The 17,230-nt window shown below is 40.4% G+C and overlaps 1 protein-coding gene across 4 annotated transcripts in view; it reads right to left on the minus strand.

The window, feature by feature from the left end:
* Window positions 1-17,230, minus strand: part of SETX (senataxin) — a 57,712-nt gene that overhangs the window by 27,737 nt on the left and 12,745 nt on the right. For all 4 annotated transcript variants that reach the window (XM_075015038.1, XM_075015040.1, XM_075015037.1 and 1 more), the window contains 5 exons: window positions 14,885-15,104; window positions 13,316-13,435; window positions 9,553-9,724; window positions 6,998-7,088; window positions 1,370-5,977 (listed from right to left, as the gene is read on the minus strand). In XM_075015038.1, the coding sequence (XP_074871139.1) occupies window positions 1,370-5,977; window positions 6,998-7,088; window positions 9,553-9,724; window positions 13,316-13,435; window positions 14,885-15,104 (5,211 nt within the window). The remainder of the gene's footprint in view (window positions 1-1,369; window positions 5,978-6,997; window positions 7,089-9,552; window positions 9,725-13,315; window positions 13,436-14,884; window positions 15,105-17,230) is intronic.

The raw sequence follows: 17,230 nt of genomic DNA on the forward strand, positions 1-17,230 counted from the left end.
TAGAAGTTATACAAAATATTTTAGGAGACTGTTTTTCATAAGGATAAACTGCACATTCTAAAATGATGCCACAATTTGTCATTACTGGCAAAGGGCAGCAGTACTGAAGTGAACTGGCAGAAATGAATTGAAACAGATGGTACTGATGCAGGTCAGGCTATAAGGTGACCTTCAAAATAGAATAAAATTTATATGTGTGTATCTACTCAATGAAGCCAGCAGGGATTTTTCTTATCAGTGTGCTCCAAAAACAGTTTGTCCATTTGTACATAGCAAATCTGGAATATCAAATCTTATCTGCTCTGTTTCTGCTAGAGAATTTTTTTTTCGGGGTGGGTGGGGGCAGGGCACGGGAAGCAGGGCCACTTGAAAGCACTCTCAGACTATACCAACATTAGCCCGGAAGATTGACCCACTCACTGATGGTCTTCTGGGATTCAGTTTTGGGTGTCTAGTGGGGATGTGCAAAATTGACCTTGCAGGGGTCACAGTTGACCCCTGTACTCCTCGCAAGACACAAAGAGGAAGGAAGATCAATGAGAGAAACTCTGCTGTCAACCTTGCTCAGTACAGACATTCAAGTAAGCCAAGCACAGACAGGTCAATTTTAGCTACGCAACTGCCGTAGCTAGAATTGCGTATTTGCCATTGACTTACTTGGCATAGTGTAGACATAGCCTTGGTTTTTAATTGACAGGACAAGCTAGGTGAGGTAATTTTTGTTGGACAAACTTTTGTGGTGAAAGAGAGAAGCTGTCAAGATTACACAGAGCTCTTACTTAATCAAAGGGGCAGGGATACTCCATGTTTGGAAGAACACTTTTCTACCAAGCGTTTTTAGCAGTCTGAAAAATCATTTCCCACATCTATAGCATTTCTTTTGCAAAGTTTCCTGATGTCAGAAGCCTTACTGATCTATACATTTTTAATATATTTTGGAATGCAAGACAGTTAAGACCTAACTTTCACATAAAAAGATGGAATTTTCACTTATAAGCCTTCTTTACACACTAAAAAGAAAAATGTGCACAAACTTGATTTTTCCATTTGCGGGTGACCTTTTTAAATTGCCCTGAAAGAGCTCTGTCATCGGGGAGGGAAGTACAGAGGGTGTAGCAACCCTGTACACAGGTTGTCTTTTTGTCAGCACTAAATTAATTTTTAACATTTTAAGATCTTTAGCACATTTCTTCCCAAGGAGATGTACAAATGCCAAGTTTTTCATAAATCAAGGCACTGTAACATTTTTCAGAAGTTAAGGTGAGAAGGTACCTAGCACTTTTTAGCTCTTCCAAAGCTTTTCTGTTCTTAAAGAAAAACAGAAATGTGAAGTGGCAACAGTTTATAAAAAGGCAGATAAGCTACTTACTGTTTCAAAGGCATTTAGCATCAGCAAGGGGAAAAATGTATTAAAATAGTCATTGTATCCTTCAAATTTGACAGGAACAGAGACCATAACTGATTGAAGAAGGTTATGTGGAAGTCCAAATTGGCTGAAGGAGGCAAACATTTCATAGTTCCATTTCAGGATCTCTCCAACAAAAATACTATGATCATGCTGCTGAGTGACAAGACCATTTGCCTGTAGAAAGGAAGAGAGACCTTCTTGCCCTGAATGAGCCCCTGAGGCAGACCTGCGCGGAAAACTTGGAGCAATGCTCGTCTGCATGTTCTGGGGCCGGAGAACATTGTTGGAAGTCTGGAGTCGAGGACTGCTGCTGAAACTTGGGGCCCTGAATATCTGGTTCTCTGATGATACAGCCTTTGGATTCTCTGGCTTGGACAATGGGGATTTTATCAAATTTGACTTGGCTTTTGAGGGCTCTGAAACATTTTCACTGTTCTTGGCGAGGCTGGCAGTCCGTGAAGAGATTTTTGAACTGACTACGTTAGCAGTGGAACATTTTTGAGATTTAGGAGGTGGTAAACTAGGCTTGACAAACAGATGATCTGAAGCATTGATGGCAGAATGCTTCCTACAGCATTCCCTTGTCTTTTCCACCTGTTCGGTACAATTTTTGTACTTGCACTTCACAATAACTAAGGGTCCACTCTGCAGTGGACTTGCACTAGTACCTACTTCCATGTCTACTGACTCTTTTTCACTAGCTACTATATCATCTCCAGTATTTTCCATCTGTGAACACATTTCCATATCCACAGGATCTAACTGAGTTAAAAACAAATCATCTTCATCACTGTTTTCAATTAATTTAGGCTTGCTTTCTTCCAAGGTTGCCTCATCAAAGTTAGATGCAGATGGGGAAACTAGGAGGACAACACATTCTGTCTCTGCAGGTTTATTTTTGCTATCTCCAGTTAAAGATGAAGAGACATGTGATTCCATCTGTAATGCAGGAACTACCATATTGTTTTCTTCTATTTTCATGTTAAAGTCCTTAGAGCCACGTGGAGACATTTTATTAAGGTGCGCGGGTTGGACTTCCTCTCTCTCAGATGAGAAACTTTTGCTCACTTTTTTTCCATCGTTTGAAGGATAGCATATATCCTTCGCTGTCCTCTTTTTTTGGTTTCCAATGGTTGCAGCAGCAGCTGCTGTGTTAAAATCCACAGGCTGTTGTACAGAATGCTTTGGATTAGACTTTTTAGTGATTTTTTTGCTTCTGCTTTCAAAACTTTCTACCCGATGTTTTCCACTTCCTGCTTGTTTGGGTCTTATCTGCCTTAAAAATTGAAGATCTTGGCAGGCTAACATTTTTCTATTATGTTTTACAACTAGATTCTGTGGAGCAATTAATTTAGTTTTTTGTTTCTGTGCAGTCTGCACTGCCCCAGCAGCTTTACCGTAGTTGCGCAATTCAGCCACGCTATCTAAGGATCGTTGGGATAACTCAAAAGCTTTGCGAGGGGCCTTTTTCAGACCAAGTTTTACCACCATTGATGTTGGCTCTGGACATTGGCGAACTTTCTTTGGAGGAACTACAGCAGGGGTTGACCTGTAAGGCTCAGTATTTCTAGAACTCATCTGAGGAAGCTTTTTGTTTTGTAGAGTTTTAAGACTCATTCTTCTGGGACTTCTACGGGCAGTTCTTACCAACTTGGATTTTCCTAAATTTTTTCCAGGACTCAAAGTGCTTTTTTTAATCGCCAACTTTGAAGCTAATGGTACGCTAGATGTAGATGCTCTGGATTCTATCCAGCCTGTGTTTTTGGCCTGGTCTTTACTAAAAGCATCTGGCTGAGTAAAATTCTCAGACTGATCAACTGCATCTCCCTTAACAGCAGGCTCTTGAAAAGTTGCCTCAGATTTTATGTCAGTTTTACTAAGCCTTTTAGGAGACAGAGATTCTACCTGCCTTTCAACAACCTCTGCTGCTTTTTCAATGACATCATCACTGATGTAATCTGTATCGTAACCCCAGTCATTTGTATGATCCACCAACTGAAAACTATTTGAAGCACATTTACTTGCTGATATCAAGTTAGAGTCTTGTTCCTGTCCCTGATTCACTTCCTCTTCATTTAGCTGAGAATCTTGCCAGACAGAAAAGACATCATCTTCAGTTTCAAACTCAAAACACTGAGAATTATACTCTTCACATGGCAACGGGGAACTAGGAGTCTTCAATCGCTCTTTCTTGTTCGCACTTTCAGAAACAGAGCCAGATGTTACGTATTCTTCTTCTGGATGCAAATGCTCACCTTTTTTTATTGGTTTCTTAATATCCAACTTATTTTCCTCATCAGAAGAGGAATCTGAAATGACAATGACTTCATTTTTGGGACAATCTGTATCGGCAGATGATCTGACAGCACCTTTTACTTTCCTTTTAATGTCATAAAGATGTCTCGAGCATTCTTGGCTTGAATCAACAGGAAAATTAACAGCTTTGGCAAAAGTATCTAAAGATAATTTATTAAGATCACTATCAATCTGAGAGTCTTTTAGGGGGCTAGCTCCAGATCTCTTTTTCACCAAATCACACGAAAGTGCTGTATTATCTTTAGTATTTGTTTTGCCCTCTGAATCACTTTCTCTTTTAAAATATCTTGAAAAATTTAGCAGTCTGTCAGTTGATTCATGCTTAATCAAGAGTGGACTGATTAGAAGAGCATTCCTGGGTACCTCCCCTTTATTTTCAGAATTATGTGAAGTGTTAAAATTTGCTGAAGTTTCGTCTGAATGTAGCGTGCTCACTTTTGGATCTTTGCAGTCATCACCAGACTTAGACTGCTCTTGATCAGGTATCTCTGCGTGAAGGTCTTTATTCAGTAGAGGCTTTGATAAATAACCTGATCTTCCTGAAAGCGATTTCCTTTTCTTTAAAGAATGTTTAATCACAGTAAGTGGAATATTATCTTCCTCACTGCCACTTTCACTTTCTTCCAAGCCAAATTCTTTTTTAATGACATTTGCATGATCTCCCTTGGTATCATTTGATGCCTGATTGAGAGAGAGCAGCTTGATCTGAGAAATATTGTTCACGCTTTTTTCCTGTTTATTTTTAGAACCATTAAAGTTAACTGAAGTTTCAACTTCATTCGAAATATTCACATCTTGATCTCTGATGCCATCCTTACTTGCATATAGACTCTCAGGTACAGGCTGTAGTTGGTCTACCTCTGAACTGGAAGCTGATTGCTTCATTAATTGCAGTAGTTTTGTGGTCCAATCAGATTTCTGTGCTTTAGTTTTCAAATTTGTGATTTGATCAGAATCTATCTTAAACTCTGAACAGGAATTAGGGGAACCACTTCCATCCTTTCCATTTGAGCTATGAATGTTTTCATGAGAACTGAAACAAGCCTGAACACTTGGACACTCTGGCATGCTCACTGCTGTTTCATCTCTTTCCAACATAGCATGACTTTTGTAATAAGAAACTTGAGGACTTCTGTTAAAGCACTGTTCAAGGAAGGAGCTATTCTTATTTTGGTTCCTCTCCAGTTGAGGGTTATTTCCATTTTTACGGGTATCCTCGCACATTTTTGTTGATTCAGAGCTGTCAAGATGTTCACATTCCTGAAATGAGCTATCATTTAGTTCTTTTTTAATATTTGTCAAAAGGCATTCTGAACTTACATCCGATTTTGTATTGTTAAAAGACACTTCCTTACACTTCTCTTCCCACATACTTCTTCCTCTAGGGGAAGGAATCTCTTGACAAACCTCATCTCTGCCAGATGCTAAAGAAAAGGGAGGACTGAGGCTACCTTTGTGGTGTGCATTCATCTGACATCGGTCATTGGCTATCCCTTTCTCTTGCTTTATAGGAATCAGAGGTGAATTTGTACAAAGCATGTTGTTTTCCACAGGTATAGAAGCATTTGATGATCTGTCCTTTATACTTCTTATTACCTGCTTTAAACATATTTGCAATTCTTTGGCTTCTTGGTTGTTCAGCTGCCAACCCAGTGATAAGTTTCCACGCAAAAGCAGATTGAGTTTGTCTAGAAACTGCTTGCAAACAGTTTGTTGCCCTAATTGGTAGCCTTCTCGAAGAAGGCTACGTATCAACTGTACGCAAGCATGCTGTACTGTGTTAAAAGTCTGGGAAGATATTGCTGATGAAACTCTAGAACAGTTTCCAGGTGCTTTTTCAGAGCAGCGTGTAAATGCTATGGCTGGAAGTTTAGCACATTTCACCACTGCTTCCACCCACTCCTGAGAGCTAACCCAAAGCAAATGCAGGCACTTTTTATTTCTGTGTAGCTCAACAACTGACACCAAGATCAGGATGAAAAATTCAGACACTTTGTCACATTGCTGGACTCTTTCACTGAGAAAGCCTTTAATTTGTGAGCACAGATGGTGAATGACCTCTGCTATGTAAGCCACACCCAAGTCCTTGAGATCCATTAGGGACTGAACAAAAGGGATAAACCATAGAAACGTGCTGTTATGGACACGCATATCTTGGCCAATATCAGACTGAAGCACATTAGCCAATGTCTGCATATCTTCATACATGTTGGGGCAATAATCTGGACAAATTGCCGTCTTCCATCCAGTATCCTGAAATAGAAAAGATAAATTAACTATTCATTATGTATTTTCACAATATTATTCTTATTATTCATCTGGATTACTTTTGATTCGTCATACAATATTCTTATCCAAAAGTTTCTTTTAGCTTGCACTCCTATAATGGTGCTTATTTACTAGTTATTGACACTGAATTGATACAGAAGTCCAGTTGCATCTGAGAAATCAGTCACTAAAAATTGTCTCTGAAGTCTAAACAAAGCCATACTCCACCATACACATTCTCTTCCTATTCCCAAAGAACAAAACACAAAATTAAAATACTGAAAACAGTTCACTTCAAGTCATTTTTAAAAAAGCAAACCATTAGTCATAGTATGCTAGAGGGAGTCTAGTCTCCCTCTCAAAGGGTCAAATGTATTTTACTTTAAATGTTTAGATGCTTTACACTACTTTGATATCAGATAAACGTTGCACTTTTAATTATGGAACAAAAGTTAAGTGACAGTTATGATGCACATATGTGTCTTAATGAGCAGAAATGGTTAAAAAAGTAAGTTATACACGAGTCCAAGTATTCAGTTGAACAAACATTTAATAGTATGTCATGTTACTTCAATATTCTAATGAAGTTTTAAAACAACCATAAACCAACAAAAAGTATATAAAAGGGATGCTGTCAAATAAAAATCTAGAAAACTTAAAAATGGATTTGAAGTATTTTCAGGAAGAAACACTTGTCTCCTAGTTCCCCTGCCAATTTTGTTTTGCCACCACACAAGTCCATTTTGCAAAATGTTTCTCTCACCCTCATTGCTCTATGAAAGATCCACACAAACAGGAAGAAAAATGAATGACCACACAACACAACCACTGAATGTGACTAGAGACAAACTTCTACCCAGTGCACACTAATTATAGAGAAAAATTAATCTGAAAAGAAACCTACCCAGTAACATTAAGTATGATTTAAAAGTTGACAGTATCCTTTAACAAAAGAATCAGTAAACTAGTGTAGAAAATGAAAAGTTGTTTTTTTTTTTTAAATACCTTTTTGGGCTTTTCTGTATTGTAATTATACACAATCTGGCTGCAAGTAACCATTTCCTCATCATAATTTGACTCTGGTTCAGATTTAGTCCTAAAGAAAAGAAAAGTTAATCCCAGCCATGTGCAAATTATTTATGAACTAGATGCTTGAAGTACATCCTTCACATCAAATGGCAAGACTTGGCCACAGGTGAGGAGGTGCTTTGGAACAGAGCAAGACAAGAACCACTTGATGTTCAAATCAAGAGAAGAAAGTGGGGATGGCTAGGCAACATTCTCAGAATACCATCACAGTCCGTCACGCTCCCAAACGGAACCTGCAAGGAAAACGCTAAACATGACGACCTCGGACAATGTGGAAAAGATCTATGGAGGACAACTGGGGTAGTCCTTGGAGCATTTGTCCAGCTAGAAGTTTTGTCCTGAGAGGAGTAAAGTGGAGACTTGCAGATAACCTATGCTCCACCTGGAGCACAAGTTTTTAAGTGGGAAAAAAAGAGCGAGGGAGACAATTTCACAGTCTCAGGAGCCACTTTTTACTACTAACTGATGCAAAAGATAAAATGTCTACAGGAGAACATTCATATGGCATTTTAAAATGTGTAAGTTTATTCCAGTTCTATTATTTTCTAGTGCCCACAAGTGTGCCAACGCTGCCAATGTTATTTGGACATATTCCTGAACATTTCATCACAAAACAATCTTTAATTAGAGATTAATCTTTAATTCCTGGAAATCCCAGGACAAGCCTAGAGGGTTGGCAACTGTAGTAGGTGCTTTAAAGAAATTGCATGGACAAAAGGTATCAGCTGTGAATAAACCTTACTACTAAACGATAGTTTTGACTAATTAGTCGAGGATTAATGTATGCCAGGAAGAAATATAATGTGATAAGTATTTGCATATAATAATTTTAAAACACCTAGTTTAACTGAACAAGTTTTTTCAAATGGTCTTCCTTAGCTGTTACTAACACCTGCTTCAACTTTTAAAAACTCTCCATTCCAATACACTTGAACCTCTGTTCTCTGGATGCCCCTAATCCAGAAACACCTGTGGTACAGACATGGACAGAAGGGAAAGAAGCTGTTCTGCATACTGTCACTCACTCTAACCCTTAGCAGGGAGAACATCTGTGCAGTGACATGCTTCCCAAGGCTTTTCCCTGCTGCTCCCATAGCATTAGGGGACAGTGCCTGGGAATGGCAGGGAGCACACATCTACATATGCCCCTGGGAATAGTGTACCAGGTAAGTGCCCTGCCAACAGCCGACTCATGCCCAGACCCTGCAGTACCGTCCCTGGCCCAACAAAATCTTTAATCCGGCATCTGATGTCTTCCAGGGCTGCCTGATTAGAGGTTCAAGTGTAATCAAATTTTCCTACCTATGTCATTTACTTTTTTTTTTTTCCACTCAGTCATTAAGAACAGTTAAGAAAAACTGAGCAGTTTCATTTACTTGTTCTCTTTCAATAGGACAATGCATCAATTTTGGCTTGTAGACCACCACAAAAAAATATTTAAGCACTGCATGCCTTACCTATTTGCCATTGCTTGAAAAATGTTTTTATGGAAAGGTTTATTTTAAAATTTTGTAATAAAAAGGTTTACAAAGTATAAATGTGGGGCTAAAGGGCCTATTCATACCCTCTTACACAACAGTGTACCAGAAAGCAGGCTATTTCAAAGGTGGAGCACAGCTATGCTTTCTAATCTGCAGAGAATCCACTTCCACAACTTGATAGCTGCTTACTTTTGCGCTGAATGCGTGACTTCTTCGCTTGTTGATTGCTTAATTTTGATTGTCTAGGTTATGCTTAAAGATGTGTCTCAAACACTAGGTTCAATTTCAATTGTAAATCTGTGAATATCAAAAGCTTCCCGAGGGCATTTGATGCCCACTATCTTCTTTGGAACACTTCCCCTATGAAGTCTGACATACAAAGTTATATTTTTAAACATAACTTTGCAGGTTGTTTTATCATCTCTCATGGAATGATTGTATCTAAAAAAGGCACGGGAAGACCCTTAATGACATTTTCTTGAAGTTGATAAAGAAAATACTCAGAAGACTTTATGTATGATTTGCCAGTAAGATAGAAGTTTACAGATGCACCTTCTAATTGAGTTTCTTGTTAGGTCTCATTTGTGGAGTTGCCAACTCTCAGGAGATCTGGGAGTTTTTCTGAAGGCCACAGGTCAAGACATGGGATTATATGCAAACCTCAGTGTTACTTTGAAAATGTTTCTAGTTTTCATGGCTGCAAAGAAAATCCTGAAAGCATGAACCCAAAAGGTTCAAAAACCAGAAAGCAAATAAAGGGAACATAGCATTTATTATTCTGTAAAAACTCCCAAGTCTGAGTCAAATCTACAATTGGGAAAGGTGTGGGGGGAGCACGGCAGGGGATGTCTTATGATTTTTGATCACTTAGAATTGGTAATGCTGCACTTGTTTTATTTTGCTCTGTGCCCTTTTCCCAACAACTATTATAACATTGAGGTCAGGGCTAGAAGCTGCAAAAGCTGTATTTTAAAAATGTGAACAACTCACCTCCTTGAACTATTGCGTATATTTTTTATTTCGTTGTTGTAGCTGACATTGTTGATAATGGTTTGAAAGGCCTGGACTGGATCGATGAGTTGTCCCCACACTTTAGACCCGAGCTGATCCAAAATCACCATGAAACAGTGCAATGCTGGCCAGAAGGGATCAGTGCTCTCATCTGAAACACAACAGTTTATGATTATGATGAGTTTAGGGGGAAGTGTTCTGCACTTTCCCACAGCAAGCTGAATACAAAGTGAACTTGATTCTGCATTTCAGTACTTTCATTTAAACATTGAAACAAAAGGTAAATTATAACTTTTAAAAAGTGCATGAACCTAAAAAAATGCCTTTTTTATATCCAGAGGAAGAGGATGAATTTTAAAATTGCCCTCATGTGCAAAGCCAGAGAAACTCATAAGGTCTCAGAGCAGCCATGATTTCCCTCTATGGCCGTGTCTACACTAGCCCCAAACTTTGAAATGGCCATGCAAATGGCCATTTCAAAGTTTACTAATGAAGCGCTGAAATACATATTCAGTGCCTCATTAGCATGCGGGCCGCCGCGGCACTTCGAAATTGATGCAGCTCGCCACTGTGTGGCTTGTCTCGACGGGGCTCCTTTTTGAAAGGACCCCGGCTACTTCAAAGTCCCCTTATTCCCATGAGCAGATAGGAATAAGGGGACTTCGAAACTGATGCGGCTCACCCCGACGGGGCTGCTTTTCAAAAGGACCCCGCCTACTTTGAAGTGCCGCGGCCACCCGCATGCTAATGAGGCGCTGAATATGTATTTCAGCGCTTCATTAGGAAACTTCGAAATGGCCATTTGCATGGCCATTTCGAAGTTGGGGGCTAGTGTAGACATAGCCTATAAGTAACAGTAACCTGGAGGAACAGGAGGAAGGTGTGTGTAAGATGGATGATAATTTTTAAAGCTTCTCATTACTGCAAAACTGTGTCATTCCTACCTTTCTCCCTTTTTGTTCTAATTGCTGATATTTTGGGGGTCAGAGGTATACTACTGAGATTAGTTGTTATATCTTTTGGAGAAGAATGGGCTTCCAGAAGAAGGGTTTCCTCCCAGAAGATCCCTGTGGCCCGCGTGGCTACACGTGTACTTCGGAGTCTGGAAGAGCGTCTTCTGGACTCCGAACCATGTGCCGATATGCTAATGAGGCATGGAAAATTTGCATCCGTGCTTCATTAGCATGCCGCTTCCAGAAGAAGCGGCACGTGGAGACACAGCCTTGTACTTTTATCAATAGGTTTGTTCAAAAGAATATTCTTTTCAGGCTTTGACGACTGGAAATTTTATTTTAACAATTCATGGAGAAAACATTTCTTCTGGTATAGAAAATGACAATATTTTGAATGACCAACACGGAGTAACTCATTCTCAGCAGTTCATTCTAATTTTGTTATGGAAGCAGTTCAGAGTCAGAATCTGACACCTCTTTAGATGGTATTTTGGAGACTGTTAAAATGAGTACAGAGCAATCATTCTCTTATTCCACAGTAATGGAAATTGAAGAATTTAACCGGATGTTAGGAAAAATTTCCTGACTGTCAGGGTGCAGAGGACTGGACTTGAACTCTCCAAGTTCCTTCCAGTTCTATGATTCTCCGAACTGGTAAACCGTTTAACATACATTATAGATATCATCTTAAAAAATGAAGCTTCAGTCTGCTATGGATAAATATACGTTGTGAAAAGGTCACTGAGTCAAGAAATCTTGAACTCTTGTAGAAGAGTTTTTAAAAACCACTCATGAGTTAAAAACTTGAATCCTGAGATTATCAGAAGAAATAAAAGACGCCACTATTAGGGAAATACCTTTGTTACTTGTCAACCATCCTCCACCCCCTACTCCCAGACTGGCCCTGGGACAACCTGGCAGGCAGGGTACATGGCCTCAAAATGGGGAGAAGGCAGTGGGTGAGTTAAAAGACTCCAGCCATCCCAGCTGACCCCAGGAAGAAGCTGGTGGTATTCCCTACCCCATTCCCCTCCCCTGAGCTCCCCACTCTGCTCAACTACCTACACCTCCAACCCCTTCTCTGACTTCTGAACACTTTGCCCTGTGCCACTCTTCACCATCCAACCTTGACACTCCTGCACGCCCCTCAACTCCAGCCTCCTCTCCTGAGCTCCCCACATCCCAAAGCCCCTGCCCTGACTGCTGCACCCCCTACACTACCAGCCACGTGCCCTTAGGGACCTGAGCAATGCCGGGTAAGTCTTCTAGTCTTATTATAAATTTACTCTGCCAATAAAAAACAAACACAAAAAAACCCCAAAAACCCACAAACTTGACTTCAAACAGGATCATTTATCTGCAGAAATCCCATACCTTAATTATCTCCTTTGGTTCTGATGATACTAAAGCTCAATTTACTTAAAGTGGTTAAGTAAAAGAAAATTTTATACTCGGGACAGTCTTTCAATTTTTCCAGTGTACTCCACATAAAACTAAAAGATGAGTGTAGAATAGAATAATTAAAAAATAATTAAATTATGCTGGTATTTAGAAAACTATATTTTTTTTTACCCAAAAGAAGCATCACTAGTTTTCTATGATTAAAAAGCTGTATTTGTTATGACTGACAAAGCAAAAAATTGTTTAGATGTTGTTAGATCAGGAAAAGGATAAGAATGGAGAGGATCCTCATATATACAGAAGAGTTTTCGCACAATTTGAGTAATTTTACCTTTTCCTCCTCTTTTGTTTTTGTTGCTTCTTCATGTAGATAATCAATTATTCTAATTAACAACTACTAATGTGATATTTCCTTTTAAAACTCTTTCAGATCTGAGATATTATCTTACAGTTTTCTTGTGTTATTTTTCTTCATAAAAGATTATAAATTCTTTGTTTAACAAAAATATTGCACTTATAAAGAGACAATCTTTCTTCTTGTATTATGAAAATCAACTTATATAAAAATCCCAGTTTCAAACAAAAGATCCAACAAATAAATAGCAGGAACTACAAAGTTTGAAATAACAAGCAGTTCAGAGGCACCTTAGAGACTAAACACATTTATTAGGTCATGCGCTTTCATGGGGTAAAACCCACCTCCCACAAAAACTCATGCCCTAATAAATGTGCTTGTCTCTAAGGTGCCACTGGACAGCTTGTTATTTGTGACGGTACAGACTAACATGGCTACCACTCTGCAAGTATGAAACACTACCTTTGCAAATTAAAATAGTTGCTACACAACCATGAGCTTTCTATTTTCAATTAATTGTCTCTCACAGCACTAATCAGGAGGATAACAAAATTCAGCTTCTGGGAAAGGTAAAAATACAATCCAGGAAGAGAGATTCTTCCCTTTTAGGACGCAAGAGCCAGAATAAATACCGAATAGGTTGGGGGAGGGGGAGAAAGGAGAGGGGAAACCCTGATCTACCTCTTCTAAGTGAAAAATCAACCAGTAATTGGGACATTTTTTACCCTCACCTCATGCTTTACATATGGTGCCATAAAGCCACAATGGGCACCTTTTCTCCACTATTCGAAGTCCCACTGAACCTCATTTTGTTGTGATTATCTCAAAGTATATCCAAATATTGCTCTTCACCTCAGGGAAGGAATAAAATGTCAAAATCTGAGAAACCCTGTTTGTGGCATTACACTTCTATTCCCCAAAATACTTGTTTGACAAAAGTACTAAGTTTTAATAGGCATGGTATCAACCAGAATATGACAGTTCATAATCCATTTTAATCTCTATCATTGCTTCATCAGTTAAAATTAGTTACCTTCTGTTTGCTTCTCCATGGTGTGAAGTATAGACTGCATGAAATCATTCTGTTTATCTGGACCCAGTAACAAAGAATCCATAGTTTGTTCTTCCAGCACTGTTAGCAACATACAGATACCTGCAATGAAAGCAATCTGTCTTTAGGCTTGCGTATGAGAATTTTTAAAGTTTTGGCAAGCCTTAAGAGTACTGTTTTCCAAAGCTCACTGCAACAAAACATCTCAGAGGAAATGTTTGGCATTAGAGAAACCTGAAGCGGATGAATTTAAATAAGCTACTGAGTCTCCTGGGCAGACACAGTTCGAAATCTATTTGACAACTACCAAGAACTTTGATTGCACTGACCTCACAGGACTTGAAACAAGAGTCAAAGACAATTCACTGAACTTTCAACAACTATATTTCCAGAATGAATATTCTTGTGAATAAGGTGGACATACCTATAGATTTGGTGGTTACCTGTATTGATAGCTAAAAGGTAGCTAAAGGTTAAATCCTGCATAAACCCAAAACAATAGCAAGAGACAGAATCAATTGCCTGGACCATACCAAGAACTGAATGGAAGGATGGGGAACTGGTGCCTCAGATCTGATCCATGGCTTACCTTGGTCTGACCTGCAAGGCTCAGGGCTCCACCTGCCCCTCCCCACACCACTCCAGCATCCTACCTCCGGCCCAGATGTCACTCCCACCCCACTTCCATACCCTACTCTTCTGCCCAGACCCCATGCCAGGCTGTACCCTACCTCCCAACCCACACTGACCCCACACCCCTACCCTGCTGCTATATCCTGCCTCCCACCAAGTCCCCACATCCACAGCCTGATCCCTGGCAGAACCCTGCACAACCAGCCCCTCATTTTTGGCCCTACCCTAAAGCCTATGGGGGGGAACCCATAAAATCTGCTAGCCCCAGAACCCCAGAAGAATTAATCCAGTCTTGGGGATAAGCCCTGAGCCACAGCACCGGCCCCTACCCCCATGGGTCTGGAGTTCAAGGGAAAGGAGGATGAGTGTAATTTCTCCCCCACACCCTTTTTCTCCCCCCTTCATCTCACCTAGGAGCCATGTCAGTAATGGTTCAAACTAACATCTGAAATGGATAAAGAGTAGCTACTGTGCTGAGGGGAAAACACCGCATCAGCTTCAGACTGTCAGAGGGATAGCAACAGCTACAGAAGAACAACCTATTTCACTGAACACCAATGCCTCAGGGGTGTCAGTGAAGCCTATTTAAACTAGCAAGGAAAGGCTATGTTTGGGTAAGGAAATGTGTGCTCAGGTTTGTTTGTTTGTTTTTTTTAAAAGCCATGTTGTTTCTGGTTGAAATGTTCCTAAGAATAAACAAATCATACACTGTTTTGAACAAGCTATTCACAGATATCTATTTACCAACTGATCTAATTCCTGGAGAGCAAATGTAAAATCCAGTTGGATTTGCTGGGAGGTAATACACTTGAGAAATAAGAGGCACTGTAACCTGAGGTTCCAGTTGGAATTGGAGTGATTTCACATGATTACACTTAGAGTGTAGGGATTGGACCTCACCATCGAGTGATCACTCACCAAGCCAGTAGTTTTTGTAGTTGGTAGTATCATATAAATGGGATGGCAGAAGAATGAGTTTCCCCTTTTCAATCACTGAAGAACTATAAATATCAGGACTGTCAAACAGTCCCAACTCAATGACTTTAAACAAGCAAGTCAACACTTCTTGTAAGTCGTAGTAATCATCCCTGTCAACTTTCCCCAAGTTTCTTGCCGTCAGGATGGCCCATCGACGAATCTATAGATTAAAACAATAATTAACCTATTACTAAAAGGAAAACAAACAGGAGTCACAGAAAAAGCTATGACTTTACTAACTGTATGCCTAATAAAATGTGGTAAAATACATTTGCACTCAGGGTAAGTTCCTGAAGGTGAGAATAAGTATTCTTCCAACATAAACAAACATTTCCCCAGGCACGCTGTAATCTAAAAAAAAAAGTTAAGAAAGCAAATTTCACTAGAGGCATAAGATGGAGGCACTCTTGCTATACTTGTTTGATAGTCTTGAAACTACCTTACTGATCAACATTCAGAACAGATATAGGTGCTGTTAAGGAACAACCACCACAAGTTAAGGTACATGAAGGTGCTTGTCTACCTCTCACCTAACCACAATCCACCTTTGGACACATTTGATGGACTTTAGTGTGTTGTCACATAGGGTAATATAGCTACTATGTATTTATCAAGACCAGCTTATGCATCTGTTTGAATGGCAGAATTTTCAAATGGTGACCTCCCAAATATGCCTAAGGATCCATATCTATACCAGATCTCAAACTCTGTCAAACAAAACCTGGATGATCCACTGTTAGACACAGTATCAAATAACCTGAAAAAAGGATAAACACTCTCCTTTTCCTGTGGAACAAAAAGAATATTAAGATGAATACCCTTCCTAGGTTATTAAAACCCTTATCTTCCTCCTGATCTACGGAATTAAACCTGTTTTACTCATATGAAACCATTCACTGACTTTCTCTGAGATGAGAAGAATTTTTTGTCCCTACTCAGCCTTAAGGTGTACTATGAATCCTTCATCATAACACCGCAGACCCTTCAGTGGTACCAGTGCTTAGATCTTAAGATTCAGGTGTTTTGTGGACTCTGTATTACAGGTTCAACATCCCTGGTCCAGCAACCTCAGGACCTGAGCGGTGCCAGACCAGGGATTTTGCCAGAGGAGAGGTGGTCAATTCTGCCCCTCTGCTGGCCTCAGCCCCTGATACTGGGCTCACTGTCCACAGCTTCCCAGCCCTTTCTCCCCTTGCGCAGGCTCCTCAGCCTCCAGGTTCTTGCCCCAGCAACAACTCCCCAGTCGCAGCTTCCCAGGGCTGCGGCTTCCCACACAGCCCCCGTGATGAGCTGCCAGCTTAACAGCCCATGCCACTGCTCCTGACCCAGGCTCCCTGTCTTCTGCTATCCCTGCTCCTTGTGGCCAGACCCACTGTGGCTGCCCTGCCCTAAGCACCTACCCCAGTCTGGCTGGCCCCTCCTCCTGCCAGCCTGGGACTCTCTGGTTGTACAAGATCTGTGGTCCTGCCAGATGACAGATGTTGCCAGACGAGAGAATGCCAAATTTGGGAATTTGAACTTGTACCACCACTCCTCAGTCCTTCCCTCAGCTATTAAGCTACCAGGAAGATGAGGGAAGAGCTTGCTGGGATCCTACCACTTTCACACTATGCTGCACACAGAGGCAGTTTTATAGGATAATCCAACTCTCACTGCCAAGTTAAACATATGGTGTCAAGGGAGTGGATGAAGAGGGGCACTCACACTTGTCCAACTCTGCACCAAATTCTTCCTTAGGTCTTTTTCTGGCTTTACAATGCTACATGGCCTGCTAAGTTAAATTTTGACTTTTAACACAGATGCACTCGGTATTCCAGAAATTCCTTAAGGGACTATATTGAAAAAGAGACAAACTATTGCCATCTGCCACATTATAAAAGTCACCAAAATCTGCTTCAAACAATAACAAATAGCACAGAGACCTCCCATTGTGACCTAGGGTTAAAATACCCTCCCCAAATCTCATTCAGGTACATGCACCTACAAATGTTCTCTAACCTTCAGTGCTCTCTTAACAGAAAGAAGACTAAACTAAGGGATGACCGTAGCTGCTGGTGCTAACAGACTCTGGATGCTATGGAAATATTCTATAACAGGTCTAGGCAAAATCCAGCCAGGGGGCTGGATCCGGCCCACCAAGACACTGGATCTGGCCAGCTGGAGCCTCTGCTGCCCTCTTGCCTGCTCTGCCCCACATGGCACTCAGAAAAGCCAGCTGCATGGCTCTGTAAACGTTGTGAGCATGGTGGGAAGATGTTTCTCATGCTGTCCCCTGCCCCCAGCAAA

This window comes from Carettochelys insculpta, chromosome 21 (assembly GCF_033958435.1).
Source record: "Carettochelys insculpta isolate YL-2023 chromosome 21, ASM3395843v1, whole genome shotgun sequence".
Classification (NCBI taxonomy): domain Eukaryota; kingdom Metazoa; phylum Chordata; order Testudines; family Carettochelyidae; genus Carettochelys; species Carettochelys insculpta.